The sequence below is a fragment of the Zalophus californianus genome, chromosome 6 (assembly GCF_009762305.2).
Source record: "Zalophus californianus isolate mZalCal1 chromosome 6, mZalCal1.pri.v2, whole genome shotgun sequence".
NCBI classification, from domain to species: Eukaryota; Metazoa; Chordata; class Mammalia; order Carnivora; family Otariidae; genus Zalophus; species Zalophus californianus.
The window spans coordinates 111,783,460-111,802,633 of NC_045600.1; the positions used below are offsets into that span (position 1 = coordinate 111,783,460).

At 37.1% G+C, this 19,174-nt stretch overlaps 1 protein-coding gene and 1 pseudogene across 2 annotated transcripts in view; one reads left to right on the forward strand and one right to left on the reverse strand.

Annotated features, from left to right (window-relative positions):
* Positions 1-19,174, forward strand: part of ARIH1 (ariadne RBR E3 ubiquitin protein ligase 1) — a 119,604-nt gene that overhangs the window by 24,430 nt on the left and 76,000 nt on the right. The window contains exon 2 of one of the 2 annotated variants that reach the window (XM_027568743.2): positions 3,987-4,054. The exons of the other annotated variant lie outside the window; for it this stretch is intronic. Coding sequence (XP_027424544.1) covers positions 3,987-4,054 — 68 coding nt within the window. The remainder of the gene's footprint in view (positions 1-3,986; positions 4,055-19,174) is intronic. 2 annotated transcript variants of the gene reach the window in all.
* LOC113910654 lies at positions 7,954-8,046 on the reverse strand (annotated as a pseudogene).

The window sequence follows — 19,174 nt, forward strand, 5'->3', positions numbered from 1 at the left end:
TTTTACCCAGTCCTCCACCTACCTCCTTTCTGGAACCATCAGTTTGGTCTCTGTAGTTAAGAGTCTGTTTCTTGGTTTATCTTTCACTCCTTTTTTTTTTCTTTGCTTTTCCTTTTTTGTTTTGTTTCTTAAATTCTACACATGAGTGAAATCATATGGTATTTGTCTTTCTCTGACTGGCTATTTCACTTAGCATAATACTCTTTAGCTCCATCCATGTTGCAAATGGCAAGATTTCATTCTTTTTTATGGCTGAATAATATTCCTGTGTGTGTGTGTGTGTGTGTGTGTGTGTGTGTGTGTGTGTGTGTCACACTTTCTTTATCCTTTCACCTATCAGTGGACACTTGGGCTGTTTCCATAACTTGGCTATTGTAAATAATGCTGCAGTAAACATGGGGGTGCATCTATCCCTTTGAGTGAGTGTTTTTGTATTTTGGGCTATTTATCCAGTTGTGTGATTACTGGATCATAAGATAGTTCTATTTTTAACTTTTTGAGGAAATTCCATACTGTTTTCCAGAGTGGCTGCACTAGTTTGCATTCCACCAGTAGTGCCCTAGGGTTCCTATTTCTGCACATCCTCTCCAACATCTGTTGTTTCTTGTGTTTTTGATTTTAGCCATTCTGATAGGTGCAAGGTGATATCTCATTGTATTTTGATTTGTATTTCCCTGATGATGAGTGACGTTGAGCATCTTTTCATGTGTCTTTTGGCCATCCGTATTTCTTCTTTGGAGAAATGTCTGTTCATGTCTTCTGCCCATTTTTAATTGGATTATTTAGTTTTTGGGTGTTGAGTTATATAAGTTTTTTATATATTCTGGATATTAATCCTTCATAGGATATGTCATTTGCTGATACCTTCTCCCCCCATTCTGTAGGTTATCTTTTAGTTTTGTTGATTGTTTCCTTTGCTGTGCAGAAGCTTTCTGTTCTGATGTAGTCCTAATAGTTCAGTTTTACCTTTGTTTCTCTTGCCTTAGGAGACCTATCTAGAAAAAAGTTGCTACATGCAATGTCAGAAATTACACCTGTGTTTCTCTTCTAAGATTTTTATGGTTTCAGGTCTCACCTTAGGTCTTTAATCCATTTTAAATGTATCTTTGCTGGGTATGGTGTAAGCCAGTGGTCATTATTTTGCATGTAGCCATCCAGTGTCCGAACCCCATTTGTTGAAGAGGCTGTCTTTTTCTCATTGCATATTCTCTGAGGCTAATGAGATCTTCAACATAATACTTCACTTTAATCGGGAACATTAAGTACGTTGAGTACTTGATTTTTTACCAACTAATATTTCTTTAGCTGCTGTGCTATCCTGGGGGAATATAAATACCGGACAACTCTTTAAAGAGGCACGTATAAATAAGTTATAGTGATAGGTGCAACGTATCACTGACATATCTGACATACAGGGTCAGAGAAGGAAATTCCTGGTGGAGATAGGTCTGAAGGTAGGTTTTGAAAAATGAATAATCGTAGCTCACTAGGCAGGTGGGATAGGAGAAGGCATCCAGCCAGAGGAAGAGGAGGAGTAGAATGTACAAAGGCAGAAGCTGTTAATGGTCTGGTTTGGGAAGTAGTGTGGTGGGAGCTGAGGCTAGACGGATAGGCAGTTTGTGAAAGGTTTTAACGTCGTACTAAATGAGATGTATTTATCCCCTAGGATATAGGGAAACAAATTAATGTGGAATTAGTGTTTCGAAAGACCACTTTGATGGCAGTCTAGGGAATAAATGAGAATAGGATGAGGTTAGGGAGCAAGGGGAGTAGCGAGAAGTCTGGAACAACCATTTGAGCAAGAAATACTTGGTGAGGTTAGTGGGGCTGGGCTGGAGAGAAGGGAGAGGCGTTCAAGCAATTAGGAGGTGGAATCAGTGAGAACTGGTGGATTTTAGTAAGAGACGAAATAGCTTAGTAGTTAAGTCTTTGGCATCATATATAGAACTAAATTCAGGTAAAGCTTTGCTTTTTACCAGTTTTATGATTTTGTGTCAGTTATTTAATTCTCTTATTAATAAATTCCTCATCTGTAAAATGAGTACTTGAAAAATAGTTTAGTTGAAACTTTAAGCAGCCTTCATTTAACTGACTTGCCAGATTAATCGTTCCTCTCCAGTCCCTCAGTAAAACAGATTTATTTGATGTCCATGGCAAGCCTTCAGCTTGTTGATCTTCCTAAATAAGCAAAAGTAAATAACAAAAGTAACCAGTCACAATAGGCCTCATACTTTGATTCCCCCCCTTTTTAAGATTTGATTTATTTAGAGAGAGTGTGCTTGTGCAAGCAGGGGGAGAGGCAGAGGGGGAGAGAGAAATCTCCAGCAGACTCTGCCCTGAGTGCAGAGCTCAACATGGGGCTTAACTACACCACCCTGAGATCATGACCTGAGCTGAAATCAAGAGTTGGATGCTTAACTGACTGAGCCACCCAGGTGTCCTGATGTCACTTTTATGAAATGTCCCAAATAGGCAAATCCACAGTGACAAAAAGATGAGTGTTTGTCAGAGGCTGGGTGGGGAAAGGGAGAATGGGGAGTGGCTGCTAATGGGTATAAGGTTTCTTTTTGGGCTGATGAAATGTTCTAAAATTAATGGTTGACAGAACTGTTTGTCACAACTCTGAATATAATCAAAACTACTGAATTATATACTTTGAAAGTGAATTTTATGGTATGTGATTATATTTGAATAACGTTATCATAGAAAATACTAATATACATACCACATGCACATGATTCTGCAGTTGTCCAATACTTCATTTTATAGTTTTTCTTCTTCCAGTCTAGGATTCCATCCAGGATCATGCATTACATTTGATTATCATGTCTAATTACCTGCTCATGTTTTTGAGAGGTTACAATAAGAAATGAATGGTTAGACCCCTTGGAATTGAAAGGGGAAATGTTTTTCCTCGGTCTTTCTTAAACATGGAGAAAGAATCTACATTATCTTAGATGCATGCAAAATAAAATGTTTGATTAAAATTTTGGGACTTTTACATGGATCTAAGCTTTTAATGAAGCTTAAGCGAGCTAGCATTTTGAGATATTAAGGTGTGTTTTTAAAATAACTCAGGGGGTGCCTGGGTGGCTCAGTCATTGGGCGTCTGCCTTCAGCTCAGGTCGTGATCCCCAGGGTCTTGGGATCGAGCCGCGTGTCGGGCTCCCTGCTTCGCGGGAGGCCTGCTTCTCCCTCTCCCCCACCCCCTGCTTGTGTTCCCTCTCTCGCTGTCTCTCTCTCTCTGTCAAATAAAATCTTTACAAAAAATATAAAATAACTTGGAAATTTCTTGAAGTGTGAGTACTTGTTTGAATGGATTTGAAGTAACAGGAGGACTCTAAATGGATTTTAAAGATACTGTTGGTAATTTTGTATATGTTTTACTGTATCTTGGGAATTGGCCTAAATGATGCTAATATATTTTTTTAAGCCCCTAAAGTTATCTAGATGTGGTGCTAGCAACCATTTTTACATAGAAAGGGAAATGTAGAATGGTAAAATGCTGAAATACAACTTTTACTTTGTGATTCCAAGTATACTTGAATCACATAGACCCTGGTATTACAGAAGTTTTCTGCATGTGATAATTGCCGAATTAATTTTGGCATAGAAAGTCTTTGGATGTGAAAAATAATTTTGTATTAAAAAGTAACTACCTCTGAGGAAATTGTGTGGCATGGTTACAGAAATGCCTGCTCTGTAACTGTTGATGGTATTAATAATACTGATTATTTTGCAAATTGCAGTGGTACTATTTCTGCTTGAAAGAAGGGAATGATATGGAAATCAGAAATAGTTCATTTGGGTATGTGTATGGGATTGTAGGCCTGAAGTTCAGGTATTTTGCTTAATAGAATATAGGTAGACATGTTCTCTTCTGGTTTCCCCCTTCCCTTTATATACCTTGATTTTAATTTTTATCAAGTCTGTCTATCTGGCCTTTGCCGCTGTGGCCCATTGATCTGTCCATCTGTCTGTTACAGTGCATATTGGGTACTTCCAGAAGTATGAATTCAGTGATGCAAAGGACAGGCGGGCTGCAGCAGCAAAGGTAGGACAGAATCATTCCAAAGACAAGTCATTAAAGGACCATTATAAACACACATATGTGCAAGCACATTTTGGTAGCAAGTACCTCATTATTTAAGGGCATACCGTTTATCCTGTAAATCTTGATGACAAGCCTGTTCTGACATGACAAACTTGATATATCCACTTATAAAGGGCACAGTTTTAATTTTATTACTTAGGCAACAAAGTAAATTGGTGTTTGCCACTATCTTTAAAAAAAAAAAAGCTGGATAATAGAAGAAATGGTTAAATGGAGGATATTAATGTTATTGCTTGATTCATGGACCTGGTTGATTTTTAGAAACTATGATGACAGAAGATCCATTTGTAAAACTGGGAGAAAAAGGAGGAAGAAAGCTAGATTGATCTGGCCATGTGTGTATATTTTATTATGTCCGAATCTGGAATATTTTGATGGAAATAATCTAAATTTTCTATGTTGTTTAACTTCTATGAGGAAGTTTAAGGATTTCTATTTAAATATTTGTACCATTTGCTTAGATTTTTATATCCATTTGCTTGCAAAATGATAGCAATTGCAATACCAGTACCTGGCTTCTTTCCTTTTTTAAACGCTGTGTTAGAATGAGAGAACAACAGCATTTTTTATACTGAATTCTAAGACTAAATCAGAGGCAGCCTTTAAGAACTCAGGCAGTCTAATGCAAATGTTTGAAGAAAAAGAAATGGAAAGCTTACATATAAGGTAAAGTATGAGGTTGCTTATTTATATTATTCTAGTATTGGCTGACAAAGTGATTCTGGGGATAGCTGAATGATACAGATATTTGCATCATTTTCTTTGTTGATGTGCTTCTCAAAGGAAGGGGCTATGTTTTTCTAAATAGGTTAATACAGTGCTTTTCAAGACTTCCTAAATGAAAAGGCAGATACAGGTTTGTATTTGGTTTTAAGTGAAGATTGCTGGATTTTCAAAATGACTATAAAACCTAAGATCTCAAGTAGCCACTGCTTAAATTCTGGCCCAAAAGGCTGGGGTTAGTAGTTCATACTATAATAAACTGTGTACTACATTGAGAAGAACTAGTCTGCAATCTCTTTGAAGTTTCATGGTATACCATAGAGGTTTTTTGAATCAATTGTGTTGAAACAAGATATTTTGGTGTTTGAGAGCCCTTTTTTGGGGGTCTTGGAAACCTTTTTGGTTAACTTTTTTACTTTCCTATTTTCATATTTAGCCCCTTCTTCCAAATGTATTTGAAGGATTTCATGGTCTAAATAGATTGTAAATCATTGTTTACCTTGTATTAAAATGAGTATTTGTCACAAGTCTATAATTTCTTTAAAATTGTCCAATCTAGATCAATATAAACAAACTAATTCTGAATTTTAGAGACCTAGGTTCCTTCTAATCCTGACTCTGCCATGATTGACATTTCAGAAATAACTTCTACTTCTCAGTTTTTTTCCCTTTTAAAATGGATGTTGGTGGTACCTTTACAAAATTTGGTTAATGTCTTTTTGAAAAGGGATTCTTAGTAAGGGTGTGAAGATGGGAACTGTTAACTGGATCTATCATTGCTCAGATTTGATTTTTATTTATTTTTTTATAAAGATTTTATTCATTTATCTGACAGAGAGAGAGACACAGCGAGAGAGGGAACACAAGCAGGGGGAGTGGGAGAGGGAGAAGCAGGCTTCCCGCGGAGCAGGGAGCCCAATGCGGGGCTCTATCTCAGGACTCCGGGATCATGACCTGAGCCGAAGGCAGACGCTTAACAACTGAGCCACCGAGGCCCCCATCAGATTTGATTTAAAAAAAAAAAGAGTGTTCTTATGTCAATAAATGTCAGTCTACAATTGAAATATTTTAGAAGAAAAGTGGGTTATATTGGTGCTCTTTCTTACTTCCTGCTCTTCCACTTTATTCTGGAAGTTGCTGTTTTTTTCCTTCAGTATTACTGTGGAGTTAAAAATTGTTTGTACAGTATTTTCTGATATGAGCATACCAGTTTGGCATTTTTTCCTCTCCATATTGTGTGTCTCCTTCCTCTTGTTCCCTTCCTTTTCCTTTCTTGACCTAACCTGACCTTGGAAGTGGGCTTGCTGGACTTTGGTTATAGACATTTATAGTTTTTATAAATTAAACAAGATGGAATGTTTTCAAAGGTTACTGAGTTTATCTTTACACCAGTAGTGTGTGAACTGTCATTTTCTTTGCACCTTTGCTGACACTATTAAGAATCTTAAAATTTTCATTACCCTGATAAACTATTGCTTGGTTTAATTGAACATTTCTCTAGACTGTCCTTTCATATCCTTTGCACCTTTTCTTAATGAGTTCTTAATGTATGATTGTTACTGTAGCTCTTTTCTCCAACTTGTTACTTGTTTTAAACATGTATGTGGTAACAAATGAAAAAGTTATTATCTCCAAATGATTACATTTATAACTTTAATATATCTCTTTTCCATTACCTGTTGACATTTTCCTCTTCCTTTCTTCTCTCACCTTTGATAACCCATTCTGTGCCACCTTTATTTTTATGTTATCAAAGTCCTTTTGGTTTGTGATCATAGCCAAGTATTAATTTGCTCATAGCTTGATTTTTTTTTTTAAGTGACACTATTGAACAATGTTTGCTTTTATGACAGTCTAAGTAGTATATTCGGATTTTTTTTTTTTTTAAACAGGCTTAATACCAGATGCTCTGGACCTTCCTGAGAACAATGCTTCTGGTATCAAGGTCATTTGGATTGTATTTACACTCTCCTGGAATCCTCCATCCTGCTCTTCTAATCAGGATGCCCTTCCCACTAAGCCTCTTATTATACTCTTGAGTTGGAGCCTCTGTTTCTTAGATCTGTGTCTTTTTCTTGATTTAATCTCATTTGGTGGGCTACATCCTTAATTTAACTCCCATGTAACTTTTCTTATGATATTATTCGTTGTGGCCCTGATGGGTCTTTAATTTGCCTTCAACTTTGGTTGCTGGATGGGCTAGCTGAGAAAGTCTAGATTGGAATGTTTATTAAAGATAACTGCCTTCTGCACTTAAACCGTTGCTAATAAATCCAGGACCAGTCTGGTTCTTGTTTCTTGATGACTTTTTTTAAGTTTCAGCCTTTTCTCTTTATCCTTGGTTGTCTGAAGAGATGTGTTAAGTGTGAATCTTCTCATTGTGTTGGGCCTTGGTAGACACTTTCAACTGGAAGACTTGTGTCCTTCTAACGCTTTGGGAAATAAATTTATAATACTGCTTTGGTAATTTTCTTCTCTCTCCTCTGGAATTCCTGTTATGATTGTTAAAAACAATGGATAGTGGCTTAAATAAAAATGATAATAAAATTATATAAGAAAGATAGGAGGGAAGGTGAATGTTAAGAGTGCTGAATCCTCATCATTTGCAAGGATGGTAATAGATAATATCTAAAATAGAAAGATAGTAAGTAGCTGAGCAGAAGCGTATTATTTAGGATAAAAGTAGTAAACACCAGAAGAAACAGGGAAAAGAATTTAAAATGCTTGCCTCAGAGGATTGGAAATCAGTAGTGACTGAGATGTGGCAGACAGGATTGTTAAACCTTGAGGTTATAATTAACTTCTAAAACTGTGCACATACACTAAATTAAAAAAAATGTTTAAGCAGGGGTGCCTGGGTGGCTCAGTCATTTAAGTGTCTACCTTCGGCTCAGGTCATGATCTTAGGGTCCTGGGATGGAGTCCCATGTCTGGCTTCCTGCTCAGTGGGGGGTCTGCTTATCCCTCTCCCTCGGACCCTCCCCCTGCTCATGCACACGTGTGCTCTCTCTCAAATAAATAAATAAAATCTTTAAAAGGTTTAAATGTTTAAACAGTCATTTTTCATCAACCAGGAAAATTCTTCCTTAATTGATGTTCTCTAAACTCTTTGACACAAAAATAAGGAACACTTCCTGAATTTGAATGTCATACTTGCACAGGGTTCTGTATTGTTTCAGTTTTTGTATATGTGTTGCTGAAGTGAGCACTGCTATCTTCATTCTTTTAAAATCCTCTCAGCAAATATATGTAGAAGTGTTCTCAGTCCAGGTATTCATTATAAACTTCACGAAGGGAGGAAGGTTCCAGTTGTATATGCCACATGTTCCTTTTTCATGATTCTTAGTCATTGAGCCTGTGTATTTTGAGAATAATTGGCAGGAAAACGTATTGGAGACATACATTGCCTATTACAGCTAGGTTATAAAACTTTATTTAAATGATACAGCAGTATATTTGTGTCTATTTCAAGATCATTTGGATTTATGCTACTTTTTGAGCTTGAAAGAAATTTACAGTGGCTTTTTTTTAATAGGGTCTTTTTGAGATAGATTAAAACTTCTATACTCCTTTAAATAAGCACTATGATTTTTAAAGAATCTCACTTATGTTTCTATTTTACAAATTTTTGTGTACCATCTACACATATATAGAGTGTAAGTAAATAGTGAATTGCTAATCAGAATCCTACCACTTATCAATATGTATTTTGATTTGCTGTGATGAGAAAGGAGGAAGTACTAGTTCAAATACTGTACTGTTAAAATTTGTTATTAAGAAGTAGTTGGGAATGTGTATGTATCTCTTTTTTTGAAGTGCTTCCAGAAGAAATAACTGTTACACAACACTTAATATTCATTTCACTTTGCAGAACTAATTCAATTTGTATGCCATCTTTAGGTAGTTTGGAGATGCCTAGTGGTTGTGTTAAGTGAAGTGCAGTACCTTGAAGTCACTCAGATGTTTTCGTTGTGTGTTTGTGGGACATTTTCAGTGTGTCCCACAATAGCTATGTATAGAATGCTAATACTTCGGGCTTCACAATTGGAACCCAGAAGTGAGCTTATGAACAGATAACTAAGAAGATTCTTAAGTAATTCTCTAACAGTTCTGAATTACTGCAAAAATAGTAAAGTAATATAAGGTGGTCTGTATAGAATCTTCATTTATAGTTTAAATTAACTCCGTTATACCACGGTAATTTGGAATTGGTAGTTACCTGGTTCTTGGCCTTTCCTTTTGGTTCTTATGCTTTTATTTGTAGGATTTTTTTTTTCTCCTTGATAGAGTATGCAGGACTTTTCCCCCCTCAGGAGACTGAGACCCAAGAAAATCTTGCTTCGAGTGGGGCCTCATGTAATGGTAAATGTTTAAAACAAGGGTTATGTTTGTTGGAGGTGACGTGGCTCTTGATCAACTAGATGCTGAAGCATGCAGTGCTTTGTTTTCTGATGTAAAATAGAAGTTTTACCTATCCTTCATATAAATGTGTCCCTTTCATCACACACCTGTTTGGTTTGCAATTGAATTTTTACAGAATAAATCAAATGATTACACACAGTAATAGGATCCTTGCTTCTTTTTACAGAAACATTTTATATATTTTATTAAATTCTGATTAAACTCTTGACATTCTTCTAGAGGTGAAATCTTGACTCTCTAAATTTGAGATGACATAGAAGGAAGTAATTAACTTCATAAAATGCGTGGACAAGGGCAAGTGAAGAACAGCAAAGCCAAATTTGAGATGTTATTGATGGTAGTTCACTAAATGCACTCATTGACAAGTTTTGGTACATCAGGATTACATTTGTATTTCAGATGCATACCTCAGCACAATTTCAAGTTAAGTGTCATGGATCTACAGAATTATGTTTGGTTAGAGCTTGTCAGTGTTAAATTTTCATTTTAATTAATCTCCGAGGGTAGTGAGTTAAACTGTGAGATTTTTGCTGAAGTAATCTTCCAAGGAGCATCTCCACTGGGAAAGTCTCTTAACATCATTACTTTCAACATTTCCCCCGTCTCTTTTACCTTCTTTCTTGAAGGATAGCTTAGAAGTACATATTTGAAACTGGAAACTTAGAATTTGTGTTGTTTAGTTGTAAATTTGTTTTAAATGCATATAACTTTTGGGAATTCTGTGATTATCTTCCTCAGTTCTCCAAAATTACCTTTCTGTGCTGTGTTGGGCTAGGAAGCCAAAAACTTATTTCTTCTCTTTTCTGCCACTGCCCCATCACCCCCTCCCCTTTTTTTGTTGGTTTGTAAGGGTGTGAGATTTTTCTGCAGTAGTAGAAAGGTAGCGTTGCATTATCCATTCTTCATCATTCTGCATTATCAAGAGGCATTTGTGGCAAAGGCAGCAGCTAGACTGTTTTGTTGTGTACATCATCCTGGGTATATAGAGGCAGTGGTGGCAGTGGTAGTGATGACTTCCTGATTCGTGCTTTCTAATCCTGGGATCACAATCATCTGTTATTCTTGAATTTAGTGGTTCTGTTGGTGGCTTAAGCAGGGAGAGTTCCTTGTGATTCAGTGTGTTGTGTTCTGGTGTCATTCTTGTAGACATAGCCTTATAGCCCCACTCCTCCAGTCCTTCTACTAATTAAGCATGAACTCCTTTTATTAACTCTCCCTTTTCTCAAGATATCTAGTTTGGGTTTTTATACTCTTCACCAAACCCCGAATGATCAAAGTCAAGAGCATCTTTTGGTGACAAGTACTGTTCTTCCATTTTGTATATGGTACTGTATGAACTTTGGATGCATAAAGAATTTATTGTATGTCATTGACTAAGCTTTAATTATATTGTAGTTTTTAGTAACTCTTAGTATAAAGCTCTCAGCATACTTATATACCTTTTAAAAGAAAAAAAATCATACTTGGGTTACACATGATAATTTCTTAAATCAAGTATTTAATTGAATCTAAGGAGAATTTGGAAATGAAACCTTTTATGGTTAGTATAACCATCTCTCAGAACTTGCTGTAGCTTATATCAGTGCTTGTCAGTTTCACTGTACATAACACATCACCTCAGGAACTTTTGAGAGTCTGGTTGAAATGATTCAGTAGATGTGGATTGGGACTTAGGATTCTGAATTTTTTTTTTTTAAGATTTTATTTATTTATTTGACAGAGAGAGAGAGAGAGAGCTCAAGTAGGCAGAGAGGCAGGCAGAGGGAGAGGAAGAAGCAGGCTTTCAGCTGAGCAGGGAGCCCGACGCTGGGCTCCATCCCAGGACCCCAGGATCATGACTTGAGCCGAAGGCAGCCACTTAACCAACTGAGCCACCCAGGCGCCCCACGATTCTGAATTTCTAACAAACTCAGGTGATTGTGATTTTGTGAACTACAGTTTGAGAAGCAAGGCCTTGTACTGTTTATAGTTGATTGTTATAAAAGTAATACTCTAAATTTCTATTCATATTATAAAGTACAAAAAAAAAACCACATTTTTTTTTCACCCCATTCCCAGACCAGTCCCCAGGGATGGTAACTCCAGAGCAGCTTTAATATAAATCCTTCTAAACATTTTATTACATACTGAGTATATCATAGAACTTTGCCAGGGTGGCTCAGTCGGTTAAGCATCTGCCTTCTGCTTGGGTAATGATCTCAGGGTCCTGGGATCCAGTTCCCTGCTTAGCGGGGAGTCTGCTTCTCCCTCTCCCTCTGCTCCTCCCCTCCACTCATGTTTCTCTCTCTCAAATAAAATATATATTTTTTTTAAGATTTTACTTACTTGACAGAGAGAGACACAGCGAAAGAGGGAACACAAGCAGGGGGAGTGGGAGAGGGAGAAGCAGGCTTCCCGCGGAGCAGGGAGCCTGATGTAGGACTTGATCCGAGGACGCTGGGACCACGACCCGAGCCGAAGGCAGACACCCAACAACTGAGCTACCCAGGCACCTCTCAAATAAATAAAATCTTAAAAAAAAGAGAGAGAGAGAACTTAACTTTCTTTTTGTAACTAAAAAATGGAATATTGTAAGTTGCTCAGTAACTTCCTTTTTTCACTCGGTGATGTCTCATGGATATCCTTCCATGTCAGTGCATACAGATTTTTTTTCCATTTTTTTTATTATTGCATAATCTGAGTATGGGTATGGCGTAATTTATAGACAGTCCCCCTTTGGAAAAATTTGGTTATCTTTGCTTCATTGCTTTCCCAAATAATGTACACGTGAAATTTCTTATTCTTCCCCTTCTACACTTTATTTTTATTTTTGTTTTTTAAAAAGATTTTATTTATTTATTTGACAGAGAATGAGCAGAAGCAGGGGGAGTTGCAGGGGGAGAGGGAGCCTGATGCAGGGCTTGATCCCAGGACCCTGGGATCCTAACCTGAGCCAAAGACAGATGCTTAACTGACTGAGCCACCCAGGTGCCCCCTTTCTACACTTAACATATTTCTGCAGAGTAGGTTTCTGGAAGTGGAATCTTTAGATCCTATCTTAGGTCATGTGCATTTTTAATTTTGATCAGTTCTGCCAGACTACTCTCAAAAGTTGCATTTCACTAACATGAAATGTTAATTTCCTTTCCTTCGTCCCTGGATATTGTAAATTTTTAAGATCTTAGCCATTGTGGTAGATTAAAAACACTTGTTGTAATTAAGGAGATTAAATATTTTCTTGTTTTTCAGCCAGTTATATTCTTACATCTATATATCTAGAATAGTCTTCACCTTGGCTATGTAATGGAATTGCCAGGGAGCTTCAAAAAATCGGTAATGCCAAGGTTCTTCCCTCACCCTGGTCTTCTGATGTATTTGGTGTGGGGTGTGGCCTGCACATTGGGCTTTTAAAAGTTCCTCATATGATTCTAATGTGCTACCAAAGTTGAGAACCACTTGATCAAAGGATGGAGGATGATGATAGTGCATTGATATTAAAGCCTCAGCTGGAGAGTTGGCATATTCACACCCACTTTTTATTTTTTTTTACTTTATTTTTTAAAAAAGATTTATTTATTTGTTAGAGATAGCGAGAGAGGGAACACAAGCAGAGCGGGAGTGGGAGAGGGAGAAGCAGGCTTCCCACTGAGCAGGGAGCCTGATGCAGGGCTTGATCCCGGCACCCTGGGATCACGACCTGAGCCGAAGGCAGCCACTTGACTGAGGCACCCAGGCTCCCCATCACACCCACTTTTTAAAACAGAACTTTGTAGATACTTTCAAACCATATACTGCTGCCATAACCTTAGAATGTAATTTTCTTTAAATTACTACAGTATTACACTGCTAGGTCGTGAGGAGTCTGCTTGAGATTCTTTTTCTCCCTCTCCCCTTCCCCCCTGCACGTGTGCACTCTCTCCAAAATAAATACAGCTTAAAAAAAAAAAAAACTTGGGGTGAGAAATTCACGTATCCATGTCCCACTCTAGACAACTGAATCAGAATTGCTGTGGCGAAGTCCAAGTATTAGTATTTTTATTTTTTTAATTTTAATTTTTTTAAGATTTTATTTATTTATTTGACAGAGACAGACACAGTGAGAGAGGGAACACAAGCAGGGGGAGTGGGAGAGGGAGAAGCAGGCTTCCTGCAGAGCAGGGAGCCCAATGTGGGGCTCGATCCCAGGACTCTGGGACCATGACCTGAGCCGAAGGCAGACGCTTAATGACTGAGCCACCCAGGCGCCCCCAAGTATTGGTATTTTTAAAGTTCCTCAAGAGATTTTAATATCTAGCCCAAATGAGGGACCATTGTTTTAGAGTTTACCACTGGAGAATATACGAGATTTCAGATTGTTTTATTGCCCTAAAAGTTAAATGTGCTGCTGCTAGTACTAATTTTCTAATTATGTTGATTTTGCTTGTTAACTTTTTAAATCTTTTTGTTTGTTTATATCTTTAAAAAATGAGGACCGCCAATAAGAATAGGATGAAGAATTATTTCAGCCAAGAGTTTGAATTGACTTTCTACTCAACTAATCAAGAATTTTGGTAGCATGCATAGGTGATTTCTCTCCTTTGATTGGGCCCCAGCCTAAAGCAGTTAAATCAGAATCTTTAAGGGTGGTGCTACAACATAAATTTTTATAAAATTTTCCTAGTATTCAGATCCTATTAATCTATTTCACCGTGGGTCAAATGACTTAATCTTTCTAACTTCATCTGTAAAATGTAAATAATGCCTATCTTGTATAAAGTATTGATGTGAAGATTAAATGAAGTATGATGTATAAAGAGTGCCTGGCACTGAATAATTTCATGTCTGTGTTCCTTCCATTCAGCATCATTCTTTTGACACTTACTTTACTTTAAACGGTCAGAACTCCATTATAGATGCTCAAGTGAGGTTAAATTACTTTTATAACTTAATATTTTAAGTTTGTTTTAATTTATATAAAATTTATACTTTTGGGTGTACAAGTCCATTAATTTTCACCAGGGCCTGGAGTTCTGTATCTGCTACCACAATCAACATACAGAGCAGTTCCATAATGGCCTTCTTAAAAATTCCTTCCTGCTGGGCGCCTGGGTGGCTCAGTTGGTTAAGCGACTGCCTTCAGCTCAGGTCATGATCCTGGAGTCCCGGAATTGAGTCCCACGTCGGGCTCCCTGCTCAGCAGGGAGTCTGCTGCTCCCTCTGACCCTCTTCCCTCTTGTGCTCTCTATCTCTCATTCTCTCTCTCTCAAATAAATAAATAAAATGTTTAAAAAAAAAAATTCCTTCCTGCTGCCCATTTGTTCAAAGCCTCCCCCACCCTTAATTCTTGGCAACCAGGGATTTTTATACCATCCCTGTAGTTTTGTTTTTTCCATGGTGTCATATAAATGGAATCATACAATATGTAGACTCTTGAATCTGGCTTCTTTCACTTAGAATTTGTATTTGAGATTAATTCATATTGTTGTATGTATCAATAGTTCTTTCTTTTGCTGAGTAGTATTCCATTGTGGATGTACCACAGTTTCTTTAACCATTCCCCAGTTGTGAAATATTTGGGCTGTTAGCAGTTTTTGCCAGGTAGGAATAAAGCTGTTATAAACTTTGTTATATAGTTTTTTTGAGTGAAGATAAGTTTTAGGGTAAATTCCTAATAGTGAGATTTGGGGCTTGTAGTAAGTATATGTTTAACCTTGTAAGAAACTGCTAAATTTTTTCCTCTTGGCTGTATTATGATGCATTCCCACCAGCAGTGTATGAAAGTTCCAGTTAAACCACATACTCTGCGGCACTTGGGTTTGTCTGATAGGGTGCCTCTTCCACCCCACACAGGCTTGTAGTGGTGACCTTGTGGCTTCAATTCCTGTGTTCAAATAACTAATAATGTTGAACATCTTGTTCTTTTTCATGCCTCTGTGTAGATTTTCTTTGCTGAAGTGTCTGTTCAAAGCTTTTGCCTATTTTTAAAATTGGGTTTTTGTTTTCTTATTAGGTTTCAAGAGATTTTAAAAATATGTATTCTGAATACAAGTCCTTTATAAGATATGATTTGCATATATTTTCTCCCAGTCTCTGGCTTTTCTTTCCATTTTCTTAACAGTGTCCTTTTCATTTTGATGAATTCCAGTTTATCAGTTTTTCTTATGGATTGTGCTTTTGTTATCTAAGGACTCTGCCCAAACCGAGGCCACAAAGATTTTCCTCTAGAAGTTTTATAGTATTGTGTTTCACATTTAGGTCTGATCCATTATTAATTTTGTATAAAGTCTAAGGTTTAGGTTAAAGTTGATTTTTTTTTTTTTAACATATAGATGTCTTGGTTATTCTAGCACTGTTTTTGGAAAAAACTGTTTCCTCCCTTGGAATTGTAGCATCTTTGTAAAAAGTCATTTTGCCATATTTGTATGTATCTATTTGTGGCTTCTGTTCCTTTGATTGGTATATCTATCCTTTTGCCAGTACTGTAGCTTTATAGTATATTTTGAGATCAGGTTGTGTTCTGTTCTTTTCTTAATAGTAACATTTTAATGTATTTATTTGTTTTTCAAGTTTTTATTTAAATTCCAGTTAACATACAGTGTAACATTAGTTTCGGGTGTAGAATCTGGTGATTCATCACTTCCATACAACACCCAGTGCTCATCACAAGTGCACTCCTTAATGCCTCATCACCCATATAACCCATCCCCCCACCCACCTCCCCTCCAGCAACCCTCAGTTTGTTCTCTGTAGTTAAGGATCTGTTTTCTGCTTTGCCTCTCTTTTCCCCCTACCATGTCCATCTGTTTTGTTTCTTAAATTTGACATATGAGTGAAATCATACGGTATGTCTTTCTCTGACTGACTTATTTGGCTTAGCATGATACTCTTTATCTCCATCTAGGTAGTTGCAAATGGTAAGATTTCATTTCTTTTTGTGGCTGAGTAGTATTCCTGTGTGTGTGTGTGTGTGTGTGTATCACATCTTCTTTATCCATTCATCAGTCAGTGGACATTTGGGCTCTTTCCATAATTTGACTATTGTTAATAATACTGCTATAAATATCAGGGTGCATGTATCCCTTCGAATCATTATTTTTGTATCCTTTAGGTACCTAGTAGTACAATTGCTGGATCGTAGGGTAGTTCTCCTTTTAACTTTCTGAGGAACCTTCATACTGTTTTCCAGAGTGGCTACACCAGTTTGCATTCTCACCAACACTGCAAGAGGATTCCCCTTTTTCTGCATCCTTACCAACACCTGTTGTTTCCTGTGTTGTTAATTTTAACCATTCTGACAATTGTGAGGTGATATCTCATTGTAGCTTTGATTTGCATTTACCTGATGAGTGATATGGAGCATCTTTTCATCTGTGTGTTAAGTCTGTTGTTATGTCTTCTTTGGAAAAATATATATTCACGTCTTCTGCCCACTTTTTTAACTGGATTATTTGGTTTTTGGGTGTTTGATAAGTTCTTTTTTTAATAGATTTTAGATATGTCATTTGCAAATACCTTTTTCCACTCTGTAGGTTGCCTTTTAGTTTTTGTGATTGTTTACTTTGCTGTGCAGAAGCTTTTTTTTTTTTAAGATTTTGTTTATTTGATACAGAGCACAAGCAGGGGGAGCGGCCAAGGGAGAGGGAGGGGTAGAAGCAGGCTCCCCACTGAGCAGGGAGCCTGACAAAATCCCAGGACTCTGGGACCATTATCTGAGCTGAAGGCAGCTGCTCAACCACCTGCTTTTTATCTTGATGAAGTCCCCATCGTTCATTTTTGCTTTTTTCCCCCTTCCCTCAGGAGGCATATCTAGTAAGAAGTTGCTATGACTTATGTCAAAGAGGTTGCTACCTGTGTTCTCTAGGATTTCACATTTAGGTCTTTCACCCATTTTGATTTTATTTTTGTGTATGGTGTAAGAAAGTGGTTCAGTTTCATTCTTCTGCATATTACTGTCCAGTTTTCCCAACACAATTTGTTGAAGAAACTTTTTTTCCCCGTTGGATATTCTTTACTGCTTGTGGGCCCGTTTCTGAGTTCTCTATTCTGTTCCATTGATCTGTGTGTTTATTTTTGTACCAGTACCATACTGTCTTGATCAGTTCTTTTCAAAATTATTTTCGTTATTCTAGTTTCCTTGCTATTACATATAAGCTTTAGAATCAATTTGTTGATACCTACCCAAAAAATCCTACTGGGATTTTGATTGGTGTTGAATTGAATCTATAGATCAGTTTGGGAAGAAACGATATTTTAATTATATTGAGTCTCCCAAACCCATGAAGGTAGTGTATCTAGGTCTTTTATTTATTTATTTATTTATTTATTTATTTTTATTTCCTTCATCAGTATTTTGCAGTTTTCAGCATATGGATTCTTTATATATATTGTTAAATTTATACCTAAATATTTCAAATTTGGGTGCTATTGTAAGTGGTTCTTTAAAATCTTTTTGATTTCTAGTTAGTCGTTGGTTGCCCTGGGGATTATAATATAAATGTTTTAACTCTTCACATTCTACTTAGAATTAATATTCTACCGCTCCAGGTAACACATAGAAGCTTCATCTGTATAGATTACTTTTCTCCCAGTCCCTTTATATTATAGTTGTCATATGTGTAAACATATGTGTTTAACCCTTTCCCCCTCCATTACATGTTAGAATTTCTTGGTTTCAGTAATTTTATGTTTTCAAGAACGTAAGAGGAGAAAAATAGTCCCTAATATTTACCCATTTACCATTTCTCTTGCTCTTTCCCCCCAAAATTCCATGTTCCTCCCTGGGATCATTTCCCTTGCACCTAAAGAACTTAGCATTTCATTTAGAGCAGATCTGCTGGCAGTGAGTTCTCACAGTTTTTTTTGTTTGTTTTTTGTTTTTGTCTGAGAATATCTTTGTCTTCATTTCTGAACTATACTTTCACTGAACATAGAATTCTAGGCTGACAGCTTTTGGTATTCTCCCACAGGGCCCTGAGAGGACTGTTCTTTTTTTTTTTAAGATTTTATTTATTTATTTATTTGACAGACACAGCGAGAGAGGGAACACAAGCAGGGGGAGTAGGAGAGGGAGAAGCTGGCTTCCCGCTGAGCAGGGAGCCTGATGCGGGGGTTCGCTCCCAGGACCCTGGGATCATGACCTGAGCCGAAGGCAGACGCTTAACGACTGAGCCACCCAGGCTCCCCGAGAGGCTGTTCTTTTAAAAACAAAACAAAAAGGATAGTTTTTTTCTTTTGTTAAGTTCAGATAATTTTTTATTGATACATCTTCAAGTTCAGTGACTTCTCTGTCATCTCCTTTCTGCTATTGAGCCTATCTAGTAACCTTTGTGTTTTTTAGTTCTAAAGTTTCCATTTGGTTTTTTATAACTTCTTTCCTAAGAATTTGTTTCATCCATTTTAAGGTGTCCATTCTCACCTAATGGATCATGTTTTCAATAGTTACTTTAAACGTCTTTGGTATTTCTAATATCTGGGTCATCTTGGGGTTGGCATCTATTAATTATCTTCTCCCTTGAGAGTTGGTCAGATTTTTGTTCTTGCAATGTGTGTTAAATTTTGGATTCTATCCTGGACATTTTGAATATTATGTTGTGAGATTCTGCATCCTGTTAAATCCTTTAGAGAGGTGAGGATTTTTTGTTTCAGTAAACAAGTCAATCCAGTTAGGTTATAACTGCATATTCTTTCTCACTTTATATAGGTGGTGGTTCCATCATCTGTTCAGTTTTCAAAGCCTTTGCTGGGTTGAGTTGCCCTTCCATTCCCACTTAGATTGATCTAGGACTTGGGCGGTGACTTATAGTTCTATTCTAAAAGCCTCATCTATACTTTAGCTGCGTTCCACATGTGCATAGCTTGCAGGGTGAGCCCAGGTTCATATGCAGAATTAGGGGTCTACTCCTCCATCTTTCTCTTCTCAGCGATTTCCCCTATACTCTGAGTCCCAGAAGCCCTTTC